Raw genomic sequence first — 14,461 nt, 5'->3', positions numbered from 1 at the left:
GTTTAAAACAGTTATTGGAGAAAAGAGGAACCAGCACAGATCCTGAACAGATGTGAACTAGGGTAAATTGGTTTCAATTGAGGTAAATGGCTTACATCAGCTGAGGAACAGGAGAAAAAAAATCTGGAGTTATGCACAAGAATTAATCAAGGTGGTTGCAAGTGGGAACTAATAGAAGTTAATAGGTCTGCATATTAAATGTACAAAACAATTCTTTATTTTTCCTTGCACTAGTAAGCTTTTCGTCCCTTTTGCTTTGTAACATAGGTGGGGTCTGAGGAACTGAAGCCTTTCTAAAGCTTTCTGGTACAGCTTTGGACATAGGTCTTGTGGACACAATGGAGTTTAGCTAAACTGCTTCTTTTAATGTACTAAGTTATTTAAATGTGTTCAATGTACTCTGTGTGCACGCTTCCATCAGAGTGAAATTACTCGTGCTGGTGTGTCATGCATTCCCATGTTTCTGGTGTATTCCCACACAGCACAATGGGATAGTGCTAACAAGCTGCTGTCCACAAGCTGAGGTGCAGGCACTGAACACATGCAGCTCTAGCCTTTTCTGAAATTCCTTTCACGAATTTTAACCTTTCAGGTTAAAAGGTGAGGGATATATCCAGATTTTTGGCCATCCATGCTGGCTTGATGAAAGAGGATCAGAGTGTATACACATCCAGCCAGTTAACTGGTTACTTGCTGCTAACTTCACCTCTCAAGCAGAGGTGGTATTTTATGAGTTTCTCTCCTGTCAGGTGGCTAAGGACCTTCCAAAATGCATATGCTTGAGACCTCTGCTCATATAAACAGATTTCACAGCATGGGATGCAACAAAGGGATAGGGCCATGCAAAAGAGTCTCTGCTAATGTCTGTTCCATTTCATTCCAGAATGGTAAGGGAGCTGGGGACCTGGAAGATGAACGGAGCACAGACTTGATTTGCTAATTCAACATTACTTTGCTTCAGGAAGTAATTTGTCAGTTTGCACGCTCCTTTATGTTTCAGAATCATTTTTAGTTGCAAATAACTCTTATTTTCTCTCTTATATACACATACATATCCGCAATCCATCTCTCAGAAATGATCTTCCATGTATTTCCTGCTTTCTAAATATAGATGAGGCCTAATTTAAAGCCTGGGGAACTATTTTCTGCATTCCAAATTCACTGTCATTTTGAGCACAGGCTAAGCCATCAATGCATGGTGAATTATCACAGAAATGTTGCTGTTTTTCACCTGTTCCATAATAGTCCAGAAACCGAATCATTTACAAAACATCTTTTCTTGTCATTGGAATGGAAGGGCACATGCTTCTTCTCTCCCTAAAAACATGGTGTATCAGGGTGTGGCTCTTGTGTGCCCCAGGACACCTGCACCGGCACGTGAAGCCTGTGTGAATGGTCTGTGCTTCTCACATATATCTGCCCATATATCTGAAGCTCTGTTACACAGTGCTGGTGGGCATGTGGCAGTGCTTCCAGCTCAGTTCCCAGGCAGAGGACAGTGCTGTATTTACTGTTGTAGGTCCTGATCCTGCAAAGCACATGCCAAGTTTCACCCGCATGAGTAATACCACTGATTTCAACAGGGCTACTCACACAATTAAAAGTTAATCTTGAGTAAGTGCTCTGCTGGACTGCGGCCATGGTTGTTTATCTCATGTGAACCACATATTTTGAAAACTAAATTGCATGGTAAATTACGGATGTTTTTAAAAGAAGAGGGCCATTTTGCTGTCCTTCATGGTCCTACAAACCATGTTCAGAGGGCCCTCAGCTGTAGTCCACTGTCCCGCCACTAAACAATTGGTCTTTGTATAGCAGAGGGAGTACCACTGAAATGGCTTTTGCTGTACTTGCACATTCATTTTTCTGGAAACCACAATAAGTCTCCTATATAACTTGGTCTCCTTGTGGATTGCCTGGCTGCATTTTTGACATCATGGACATCCCACGATATCAAAACTCTTGTGATTTCACAGTGCTCAGAGAATTGGTCCAGTAACCCTTTGCTTTCTTTCTTTTTGGCCTCTGATTTCTGGGAGCAAGGCTGTCTTCAAATACCCTGTTTTTTTCTCAGTCTTTCTACTCTGGGGCTATGCCATGATCTTGAGATAAAATCCCAACTTCAGGCTGAAAAGCCTTTTTCAGTGAAAGTTTTCTCAGAACTCATTCACTTCAAGGCAGACGTTAGGTATCAATGAGTGAGACTTCCAGAGGAAAAAAAAAAAGTTAGTTCTTTGGAAAAATCCTGGCTAACTCTGCCTCTGACTACTCTTGATTCAATAAAGACTTACCTTCTTCTGGCTTACTGTTTGTGTTCTTTGCTTTTATTTAGTAAGATATCAAGGGGAATTTTCAAAAGAGATAATGGGTTTAGTACCTGGAATCCCCCAGAAAGTAGGTGGTAGCTGAATTCCTATAGTATTAGGAGTCCTTGTTGCCCCCCTCCTGCATTTCTCCCTGTCTCCATACATTGTCTCCATACATTGCTTTCTCCCGGTCTTTTGTGTCTGATAAAATCTCTCAGTTTTAAAATCAATAATTAGTCAGAGATCCCTTTTTACTCTACAATGAAAATTTCTGAAAAGTTACTTCAGTGGAGCTTATCCAAATATGAATTGCATCTGTTAGGAATAAATCCAGCTGAGGCAGGAAGGCAAGATGCTTTTTGTTGACTGTAAATCACTCCACCTTTACAAACGAGGGGAGGTATGCCCTACATGAGCAGCACTGTTGGGATTCCTCCTATGGTGCAAGCAGGGAAACCCTCTGGGCTCACCAGGCCTGGCCAGCTGTAAGAAATGAGGCAGTGTGTGGTACCTTTCACTGTGAGGAGAGTCTCGGTAGGAGTCAGGGGTCTCTCTTGCATGCCGGAGGAAGCTGTTGCCTTCCCGTGGCCCACCGATGCCATTGAGGCGGCCCCGTGGCCCTGTTGGGCTGGTGTGCCTGCTGTTCTCCACCGAGGAACTGACAAGCACTGAGTGGCTTTCGGAGAGGATGCTTTCAGTGTGGCCATTACTCCAGCTGCAGGGAAGAAGGAGAAGGGAGCAGAGGGTCAGAGGGTGTTTTGACTGAATATGCACGTGAGAAGTTTAACCGGGGGATAGCAAGGACTCTGCAGCAGCTTTGGATGTGCAGCGCCTTAGGGCTAGTAACTGGGGCTGCAGATTTTTGTGAATTATAGGAATCCACACACACTGAGATGATTTTGCATGTCTGTAAAAAATGAAGAAGAAGGAAGGCTTTCCATACTCTAGGACCGGAGACTGATCTTTAAAACAGATCAGTCACTAACTTAGCAATCTGCATATACTGAAATTCACTCTAACAATGTTGGAATGCCATTCGATCAATAAGCACTTTGTAAATTCCTGGAAAGATAATTAGTTAGGTGACATGACACTAAATATTGTTAGTCATAAAATTAAAACGCGATGAAGGGAGCGTATACTTCTCTCTCTATCTCTCTCATAAATTTTCTGTTTTGCAACAGCAGCAGGATGTATATTACAGGTGCTGTTTTACTTCCCAGTTGAGTACCTGTGGCTGGGCGTCTGGGTGACTGTTATGGAGTGATGTGTTGTTGAGGTGTAGTGGCTCGTGGAAAACGAGGTCTCTGTCTCTCGCTCAATGACACGCTCGCTGGAGATTACATTTTTTGAAACGTACTGCTGAAGAAAAAACATACAAACCTTATGTTTACAAACCAAAATTTACAGCACATCTGCAGATGTAATTAACATATTTGTCTCCCATAAAGACTTTTTTTTCTTTTCTTTTATGCACCAAAGCTTTTACTTTGTCACTCAAATGTGGGCCAACATAACACACTTTTGAGTGCATTCATGCACAGCTCCATGTATATATCTCCCATTTAAACTCAAGACTGAAGGGAACAAATGAGGAAATTAGCAAAAGGCCGCATCCCAATCACACTATAATCAACCTACTTATGTAAGAAGGAAATGAGAAGTCATCAAGGATAGAGACCTGGAAAGGCAACCAGCACTTAACAGATTAAAAAAAAATATTGTCCAGTGGACAAGACAGGATTAGTTAATTAGCAGGGGCAATTTTTCATTGCACCATAAATATCTGGGCAGGAAATAACTGTTTTCAGTACCAATGCAAGAGGTGTGTAGTGCCTAGACTCCTGAACCGTTTTTATCTGTAGCCCACTGATATCACCAGAGATGTTGTTCCTGGTTGGACTCTCTATACTACTCAATGTGGACTACTTGTTTCCTGTCTCTTACTAGCTGTTTGTGATTTAGTTCATTTCGGGGGAAATATTACAAGCTGAGCTCTTCTGAAAATGGGTCTTAATCAATGTCAGTGGCAGCACTGCTGTTGCCTTAGCAGAGAAAAAGGCTTGGGTAAGAGATTAGGTGGGGACTGGCTCTCTGCTTCCATTGCTCTTTGTTCTCTGACAAATGGCCAGCCGTGGCTTGGCCATACCATGACCCATCCACATATCCACAGTCATTGCTACAATCCAGGTGAAGACTGTAGCAAGACATTTACCCCAAGGCTTTTTTTTTTTTTTTTTTCTTTTTTCTTAACTCCTCACCAACTTTTCCTCTCAAGCTGGTGCAGCAGTGTTTTGGTTGATAGTGTCTTTCTCCTTTCACTGTCTCATGTTACAAGCCCTGCATTGCTGTTATATTTCAGAAAAGAAACTTGTTTTTGAGGACTACTGATCTGAGGATCACAGCTGTCATTGCTCCCTGGACGTGCACAGTGTCAGACAGCCTGAGGTCTGTGCTCATAAAGTTTCACTCCTGATCCACAATGGCTGGCCCCACTTACCAGCCACCAGGGGTGGTAAGAAGAGCAAGAAAGTGTGTTTGTAGAAACCGATCGCTGTGGACATGCTCAGCCCAACTGCAGTGCTGGTACCATTTTATTTGTTGTTTTTACTGTTGTTGTTTTTTGTTTGTTTGTTTTGAGGCATTGCTGTTGCTTCTGGTGTCCCAGGCCTGCAGGCACAGCTGCAGCACTGTGGCATGCACCAATGAAATGGCCATCTGCGGAAACATATCTCATCCTACTGTGTATTTATCACAGAGTCCCAGATTGTTTCTGGGTGGAGAGAGCCAAGTGAATTCAGCCACCAGCCTGTGGCAGGGGGAAGTCTCACAGTGTCAGGGCAAGCTCTGCCATGGCACTGGCAAACCAGGTTGAAAGGTGGGCAGTAGGACTTACGTTCACCAGCTGGACGTTATCGGGTGGTGGGTTGGGGTGGTGCGGCCCATTGGCCATGTTCATCACGTTGTTCCTCTCTGAGCGGAGGCTCTGCCGAAGGCGGTCATGCAACTTTTTCCTCTGCTTCCTGTATATGAAACACGGAAATGGCTTTAATAGACAAAAGGAAAGCAGCTGCACCTTTCAGCATGATGATGATGATGATAATGATAAGTTTCTTTACTGCCAGCACTTTCCCCACTGCTGCAAGATCTCAGAGTCACCCCTAAGACTGCAGGTCTAATTGCAGCTGGAGCTGTGGGGACCTGCAGAGGGGAGAGATGTGTGGGCACCCTTCCAGGAGTCTGCAGGCCACAAGGGGATGGGAAAATGTGCGAGGGAGAAGGAGGCCACTTCCAAGCTGTGCTCTGTTTCAGGAGAAGCTCTTTGCTGCACTCCAAAGGGAAGGAGGAGAGATTTTAACCCTGACACTTTTGCCACCCTCCCTACGGCCTCAGTCAGGTATCCAGAAGTCTTCCAGGTCTCATTTCTGTGCTCTCCACAGAGAGCTGCCACACCTCACAGGGTGGCCTAGACCTTGGGGCCTGCATGCAGCTGTTTGCCGTAGTGGTGTGTGTTTACCTAACAGCCTCCTTTCTGCCTCCTCTCTGGCATGGCCTTTGTTTCACAGGCAGGCCAAGGTGCCTATCAGCGGCAAAGTTTAGCAGCATTGCTAGGACTGGGACTTTTTGTGGTCCTGCAGCTATGCAGTTTTTGTGGGATGTACCCCATTTACCCCAACGGTGTGCTCCAAACGTATAAACTTGTTAAAGAAGTTAAAGGGTGCAGAGGAAGCTCCAGAAATAATACAAAGAGAGAGGCTGTGTGAGGTATCACTGAGCCTGCAGCCATCCTGGCAGCTTTGGAGGGTTTCATTACAGCAACATCAGATTAACTGGAACCCAGTGATTAGCAGATGGATGCCAGGGCAGTTAATGCATTCAGGAGAACCATCCATCTTCTGTACTAATGTCACGCTCTCTAGCTGACTCAGACACTTATGTTGTGCCCCATCATCAGCTGCTCCTTTCCCATTTGCTAACTGTTCCAGTTCTCCTCAAGAGAACTTTTCAGGAGATTGTTATCAGCTGTCGATAACAAAATCTGCAGCATACTACAACTGGGTGCTGCAAAGGCCATGCAGAATGCACTAAATGGAGCACCAAAATAAATAAGCAGGGAGTGTGCTATTCAATTTCAGGCTTAATTTATCAATATTCCCCAGTTTTGCCTGAATATATTGGAGAACTTCCACCTTCCTGCCACATAATCCAGGGAAGTGAAGGGAGGATGCAGGCTCCATCACACTGCAGAGTGCAAATGACCTTGGCTGTGGCAAGAGCTGAAACACACACAACTCCCTAAGCTGTAAGCAGAAGTGCAAATATTTTTGGCAGGATAGGATGGTGTAAGACATAACCGTTTTCAATCATGTTTTGAACTCAAGGGGACAATTCCAAGCTTTCCAAAAAGGAGAGGGGAGGGAAAACAATATGTTGAAGCTTGATAGCCAGGGAAGCTTAAAGAAAAAGAAGACATGATTTGACACACTGCATTTTAAGTATTTTGTGTGCACGTATAAGCCTGGATAGTGGAAGACACCTAATTTATGTCACTCCGTATAAATGGTGCAAGCAGACATGGCTGTCTTGGAAATGCTCCTTTCTCAGTGGGACATGATCACTGGTCCACTTGGGCTTTGTGCTTGGGAGATATCTAAGTCACAGCTACTCAGACATCATGTTAGAAAATGCAGGTACTTAATTGGAGAGTGTAGGGCAGGGAGGTATCTGAACAGCTACCCAAAAGCCAGTGTGGGCTGAGAAGAAGCACACACAAATGTTTAACTTGATTTCACAGCACCTTTCAAGGTCCCTTATATTGGAGCTGTGTTGCTGGGAACTAAGGATGACCCTTTACTTGTTAGAGAAAGTGGGTTCTAGAAAGTTTGGATTCATCATCTATGGGGCTGATATCCTGCCATCTGCTGCCTGGGAATCTGTCCCTGTGAATCCGTATTACTTCCCACATTTAGAGATTAGTATATTTGCATGTTGCATGCTTCCACGTGTGTCATTTTTACTCCAGTTAAAGGACATTAACTAAAAAAAAGAAATTACTCTAGGAATGAGTACTAAGGAGAAAGAATAATGAGAATGCTAATGTGTCCCCCCTACCAGGAGGAAAAAGCATACAGGGAATATCTCATAGATAGCAGTCTGGCGTCACTGCTGCATTTGGAGGGCCACAAACTGGCAGTTCAGTTTCACTCTTGCCAGCTGTATTTGAAAACAATTCACTTTAGGCTGGCAATGGTTGCTGATATCTGGGAGGAACTGTGGCAAGGCATCTATTCTCTTGGTGTACTTTGGGGGCATTTTATATAGAAAACTGTACTTCAAAACCCTGACTAAATGTTTATTTAAATTCATGTGGAGGCCTTAGCTGATTTCAATGATATTTGGATCAGGAAAGATGTTGTTTATCTGCCCTAGTTTGACCGTTGTCATTTCTAAAAAGAATAATTGATCTGACTCTTTATTAGTGTTCAGTGGTTCCCAGCTCCCAGCTGACCATTGGCACAAAGGTTGTGGGTAGGAGCCATATGAGTGTGTGTGGCTGGACTCTCACTGAGGGGGCAAATGACCCTCTCCCTGCTTTTAACACATCCATTATTGGTGGAGCTTGCAAGGAAAACCAACAACCAAACTGCTGATCAGGCCCTGCAACAGTAAATCTACAGGTTTATACAAATGTAGAAGATTTATGATAAGGGTTTTCTGTGTTTTGGTGGGGAGATTTATAACAGCAGCCAGAAGTTTTGGCAGCACAAATCCTGCTGATGTTCAATATAATTTATGGCCCAGAATGCCTCAAGCATGTTTGAGAGTCACCCCCAGTAATTTACAAAGGCTCAGAGAATGCATTAAAGTGCCTACTTTTGCATTGGGAGTACTTTCACATTCAGTTCTTTGGCCTTTGGTGTTTAGTAACTTTTAGCACTGTTAATCTTCTCAAGTATAAACAAACTATGCTGATCCTTAAAATTTACTGCTGGGTAGCAACATGATTCCACTGATGGGGTTTGTTCCCATCCAGCTAGGAAAATCATAAATGTGTGATAAATGAATTGCAAGTCAGTAAAATTTGCTTGAGTCACATATGAATGGTGAGAAACCTCTCAGATACCCGTCTTATTTTTGCACTTATCGATATAGAGACGTTCACCCGCCTTGCTTGACCATAGTACCCTAACCACAGGGCTGTCTCTTCAGTTCAGCTCTGGAGAAACCCCATTAACAACCAAATGCTCAGAGAAGTAGAAGCTACAGTCAACTGGGAAGGCCCTGACACACAATCACAGATATAAAATAGAAGAGAAATGTTTACTTGGTTTTGCAGTAGGCCACCACACACATGATGCCAACTACTAGAAGAGCAATGCAAATGCCAGTTATGGTCAGCACCCGTTTCTGGTACAGTTCCTCAGCTTCTAGAAAGGGACAAAAACAGAGAAGGTCACAACATGGAGGATTGCTAGGCAAGATGCACACAGTCCACAGCTGGCATGCTACATACCACTGCACAGATTCACACAGCCACACCGAAACACAGCCACCACACTTCAGGCAAAATCATGATTGACTGCAAGGAGAACAGGACTACACCATAAGCTCTAAACAGAGTACCAAGGACGAGTGATCATCCGTACAATTACAGTCAAAAGTAATCTCTTTTTGTTTAAGTCAACAAGAATAATATCTAAGAAAAAAACTTCACAATTGACAAACACTCAGCATTTGCTGGAAATAAAAGTGCAACACACTAAGGTAATAACATAAATTTGCAAATGCTTTGGAAGTTTTTCTCTGCAAAGACAGCTGGAATGAAAGCCAACTTTATAAATCTTTTAGATAAATGTATTTTCTTGATTTTATTATCTTTTTTTTTTTTTTGGACTGTTTTCATATCCAATGTCCCTCTGCCCCCATGCCAACTTGTATCTCAGTTGTCTTTGCAGGAAAGATTTCAAAATATCCTTCTACATTTGAAACATGAGCTTGGCTTGTAAACATATTACCAATGGAAATGAACACAGATTTTGAGCTCTGGTCATAAAGTTCAGACTGTTTCTCCAGTGCACCTCAGAAAACACAGCCATATCAATAACTAGTAGTGCGTTGTATCAGAGAAATTCTTGGTTTTCACTTGAATCTCTTTATGTCTAGCTAAGGAACTCTGTTCTATCTAGAGCGGCAACTCGCTCATTCATGAGAGATATTTTACTATTATAAAGAAGTTAGTAGCACCAGTAATGTTTGGATTGGAGCTACCCTTGCATTCCAGCCTCAATCACTCTTGGCAGAGAGCATCAGTGTGTGTTGTACTCGGGAAACGTTACGTAAGGAGTGCTGAAATGGAGACACACATTCTGTGTTGACAGAAGAGGTAGCTTTTATGAATGTTGATTTGCATTCCTGTTTTTAGGACAAAAATGGGTCTCTGTCTTTTTTTTTTTTTTCCTCAGGTTTTGTTTTTGATTAAGCAGACAGTCCCAAAAGCTTGCTCTGGAGGATCTGGACTGGAAGGTGGCATTAGGACAGTCTGCAGTATTGAGTGCAGTTGGAATACCAACAGGTGATTAAAAGTAGGTCAATGAATAAAAGCTGCACAGGGCTGCAGTGCCTCAGGAATAAATGTCAGCATTATTACTGACAAGAGGGTCTTACAAAAACATAAAAGGCCTGTGGGGCAGAGAATCACCTTCTTGTCATGGTCCCTCACATGTGTCATAAGTCTCTGTCCAAGCTCAGGGTCTCTAAAATGCTGGACTGAAAGGAGCTTTGAGGAGGCCAGGGGAGAAATCAGCATGGAATACATTCTCTCACCTCAATAATGAAAAAACTACCAGCACAAAAGGTACTTCTATCATTTAACGAGGAAATCCTTCCTACTAAGGAGGGAACATTCATTTCTCTCATGTGTTTCCTGTGCTTACTTAGTTCAGTTTTAAAATTGCTGTGGGCACCAAGATGCACAGAGGTGTGCCTGAGACTGCAAGTTGTGCCACCTTGCAGGACCTCCCTTAAATTTGTCACTATGCTAGGTCTTCCCAACTTGTGGGAGACAAAATGTGATTGTCCAAATCTACACCTACTTTGTTTCCCGGGAAAGAAGGGATGGAAAAAGAACTGAGACTCTGAGCAGAATCAGCAAGGGATTAAAACCCTGGAATTTGTGTGGACTGATGGATATTGGGGAAATAAAGGTGGTTGCTGCCTATCCTAACTGCTAACATGGTGGTGGGATTGCTGAAGCTATTGCTTCAGAAATGTGGTTTCAATCACTGTAATTCACTTATCTGAAATAACTGTTAATTAATTTAATAAATGTTTTGGCCAACTGTTAATAGATGGCTAGGTGCCAGTGCAGATACGACCCAGCATCCAGTGCTGAGATTTGTGAGATATCGGTAGGGCATTAGCCCTTTGAGGCTTTTCAGCCTCAGCACAGCTACTCACTGCCCGAGATTCAGGACAGGTGTCAAATCTTACATGCAACAAATCACCAAGCAAGAAAAAATCTTAATTTCTCTGATACAATCCACCTTACCATGGAGATAATTCTTCCTACAAGCCAAACCCACTGTAAACAAAAACACCAGCAAACAGGTCATGAGCACTCTCAGACAAAATTAATAGCACTGATTATTTACAAGGGGGAGGGAAGAAGAAGTGAGTTTGGTAAAACTAGGATGCTGCAAAAATGTATTGAAGAAAACAAAACAAAACAAACCTCCAAGAACAGAAAGTCAAAAAAGGGAAGGAAGGAAGGAAAGGATGAAACTCCAAACCAAACCAGGACAAAGACAAAAAGAGGAAGGTGAAAAACAGGGAAAAATGAGGTTAAAGGGTTGAGAAATCAACTGCAGGCCTGGCACAGCATGCTTGATACTGGAAAAAACAGGGTGAAGAAATGCTTGGGGACAAAAAGAACAAGGCTGAAGCAGAGTCTGAAGGGATTTCTCATACAGCATAACTCCTTGCCTAGGCTAGTTAGTGGCACTTGATCCCCTTCCCATTTATGCCCCTTCTGAAAGCGCTTATTAGTTAGCCATGAAAATGGTGTATTACGAATGTCACAGGAAACAGGAAAATTGTGCTAAGCAATTTAGGGGCAAATTTGAAACGCTTTAAATCTACTTTTTTTTTTTTTTTTTTTTTTTTTTTTTTTTTTTTTTAATTTTGATGACTCTGTCAGCTGTTAGCTTGTAAAAGCAAAATGAATAAATATGTATCAACCCATTTTCCTTGGATGGGAAGGGAAAGGAGGAGGAGGAGGACTAAGTAGCAGTGGAAACTGTGCTTGGTTGTTTATATTGAGGAAAAACTGCAAAAACTGCACTGACTCAGGAGGGTTATTGTAGGCTGGTGTTGTTGCAGATGAGCCTGGCAGCAAAGTGATGATTGCCTTGATAGTGCTGTCAGAGGGTTGAAGCTTGCTACACACGTGTGGGACTCTCCTGGGCTTGTATACAATGAGGGCACAGCAACAGAACCCAGCAGTGGGGAAAGCTGTGATACTTCTCACACTGGCACATCTGTGGTTTATAGGTCCTTGGGGGCATGGAAAGATACACACCAGGGCATGGTTTCATTAACCAAATCCCCTCCCACACCTTTCAGAATGAGGACAATCCAGCCTAAGTTGATGCTCTCCCTAAACTGTGGGGAGAAGTGGCTCCCCAGGAGAGCCAACAGCTCCAGAGGGCCTGTCAGGGCTCAGAGCCCTGGAGGCACAGAGGGGTCTGGAGCAGCCATACCCCCAGCCTAGTGGCCTGAGCGGTGGGTCTGGAGTAGAGGATGGGGTTTTGACCCAGGAACCAGCAAGCTCCCACCAAAAATTCAGCACACTTCAGGCTGATGGGTGGTAGGGGATGGGGTACAGGGGTCCCAGCCGAGGCTTTGTAGTGTCAGGGAGTTTGGAGACAGCTATGTAGGGAGAACATGGCACACCAGTGGCTCTCCTACAGGGAATCTCACTCCCAAACTCCTTCCTAGGGAATATCAGAGGTGCCTCAGGAGGCTGCATGGCCCTGAAACCCCATGGAGTGGGCACACTAGCTGATCCAGTGCACACAGAGCTGGTTGATGATGCCAAGCACAGAAATACAGGCTGCCTTGGAAGTGCTCATCACACTAGCTCAGAGAAACTAACAGCTGCCTTGGGAAAAAGCCCACAGAGGAGTGTGTGTGCAGTGAGAATTTAGAATTGCTTTTGGCCCGTTAAGTACAAAAATTCTGTAAATAAATATATTTCCCTACATAATGTTAGGAAAATCTAAACAACGCTTGGACTCACGTATCCTTGTCAGTCCCTTCCAGCTTGGAATATTCTATGATTCTGTGGTTCTATGACTCTAAGGTACTAAATCCCTCTATGTGCAGCCCTTCAAACATGCACATTATGCAATTCATTTCACATAACCCTAATTTATATATAATTGATAATAAATGTGGTCTTAAATTTGCTCTATTTTAAAGCTTTTCTTCTTAAAGGTCTCTGTCATTTTTTGAAATAATTTGGTTCCAAGAGGTGGTTCCACTGGTGTTACCTTAGATAGAAAGCAAAATTTGCAAGTCGTTTTTTTTTTCTAAAGATTTTAATATACTTTCTCATGTGTTAATGTAGCCATATATCTTCTAATTAAACCTAGTTTTTATGATTGAGAATTAATATTATCTTGTGATAATAATAACAATAAACTGGGTTGTGATAGATTTTCTAAATTTAGATTTGTAATGGGTTTTCCATAGTTCACAGCTTAAGCTAATGACATTTTATGTGGGCATTTTAAATAAGAACATGAACTAAAACTGTATGAAAAACATCGGTTGCCAGTTCTAATCATGTGCTGATAATCTTAGGAGATGCCAGGATAAAAATGACTTGAATTTGAAGTTAGCCTATTAAAGAGGTACGTTATTAAAAGATTACCAAACATTAGTTGGGTAAGTAGTCTCTTCATGAAGAGGACTTAAAGATCTGTTTCTATTATCTTAAGCAGTAGCATAAAAAAACTATCCACTGCCAATGTTCTTGGATGGGTACAATTATTGAGTTTATTATTATAAGTACTCGCATATTTGCTGACTCGAGGACCTAGAGTCTTCCTGTAAACATCTATTTAAGTTCCTAAATAACTTTTAGTTCAGTGCTAATTTACAGGCCTAGAAATGTATGTATACATGCATATCATTTACAACTATGTATATGCATCCTATTTACATACCTAGTTGTGGGTTTAGAGATAAAACTTTACTTGGAAACCAAAGCTTTAAGCTGTAAATTTGCAGAATTTTAAGTGGCTATAACAGCATATCCTTTTTTATAGACTAGTTAGTCACTTTGCTTAATGCTTTCGGCGTTTCCAAAATTTGGCTACCCTAGAAGAACTTCGCAAAAGCAAATGTCAAAACTAGTCAAAATTGCACATCAGAAAAAAATAAACGTAGACTATGTTATGATTACTTCAGTGATTCCTAGACCTCCTTAGATCTGGAATACCCTACCAGTATCATCATTTTAGTGAGCTGATTGCTGCTAATATTTTGACAGGTTGTTGTTATAGCTGTATGATCCCTTCTAAAGCATAAAGAAATTGGTTAGGAATTGAAAAGGGGAGGTGGAGAAAAAAAAAAGGGGGGGAGGGGTAGGGGGTAGGGAGTTATCTCTCAGGCTCTAAAATCTGCAGGCTAAAAGGAATGATTGGTCCATACCCATAAATTCAATCCCAAGATGCTCTGCCAATGCAGAAAGTTGACAAAAAAAAGAAAGAAAAAGGAAAAAGTTTCAGAAAAGAGCAATACACTGTACTCATAAAACAAATCACATATGAGTATTATGGCTATTCTGTGTCTGCACATGAAACAGGCAAAGGGCTGTGTAGTTAAATGAGCAGTGCTTGAGAGCACCTCTGTGGGCTACATGACCAGAGCTTCTGTAAGGGTTACACACCAAAATATGTATGGGGTATCTGAACAGCCACAGTGCAGTGAACGCAGCAGCAACCATTAATCCTTAAACATCTTACTGAGATGAAGGGGGCTACGGCTCAAGGATGCCATGTGAAATAGCCGTTTTCAGACCATGGGGCCACAGGGTGGCTTACAAGGAGTGGTGTTCTCCAGTAGAGGGGCTGTGCACTGCCCTCCCCCCT

The 14,461-nt window shown here is 42.5% G+C and overlaps 1 protein-coding gene across 21 annotated transcripts in view; it reads right to left on the bottom strand.

The window, feature by feature from the left end:
- NRG1 (neuregulin 1) overlaps positions 1-14,461 on the bottom strand; it is a 468,454-nt gene that overhangs the window by 11,530 nt on the left and 442,463 nt on the right. For 12 of the 21 annotated variants that reach the window (XM_068666043.1, XM_068666051.1, XM_068666046.1 and 9 more), the window contains 5 exons: positions 14,022-14,045; positions 8,632-8,734; positions 5,203-5,329; positions 3,538-3,668; positions 2,818-3,021 (listed from right to left, as the gene is read on the bottom strand). In XM_068666043.1, coding sequence (XP_068522144.1) covers positions 2,818-3,021; positions 3,538-3,668; positions 5,203-5,329; positions 8,632-8,734; positions 14,022-14,045 — 589 coding nt within the window. The remainder of the gene's footprint in view (positions 1-2,817; positions 3,022-3,537; positions 3,669-5,202; positions 5,330-8,631; positions 8,735-14,021; positions 14,046-14,461) is intronic. The other 9 variants (XM_068666044.1, XM_068666048.1, XM_068666052.1 and 6 more) reach the window with 3 other exon arrangements.

This window comes from Anas acuta, chromosome Z (genome assembly GCF_963932015.1).
Source record: "Anas acuta chromosome Z, bAnaAcu1.1, whole genome shotgun sequence".
In the NCBI taxonomy this organism is placed as follows: Eukaryota; Metazoa; Chordata; class Aves; order Anseriformes; family Anatidae; genus Anas; species Anas acuta.
This window is presented reverse-complemented; position numbering and strand designations above follow the sequence as displayed.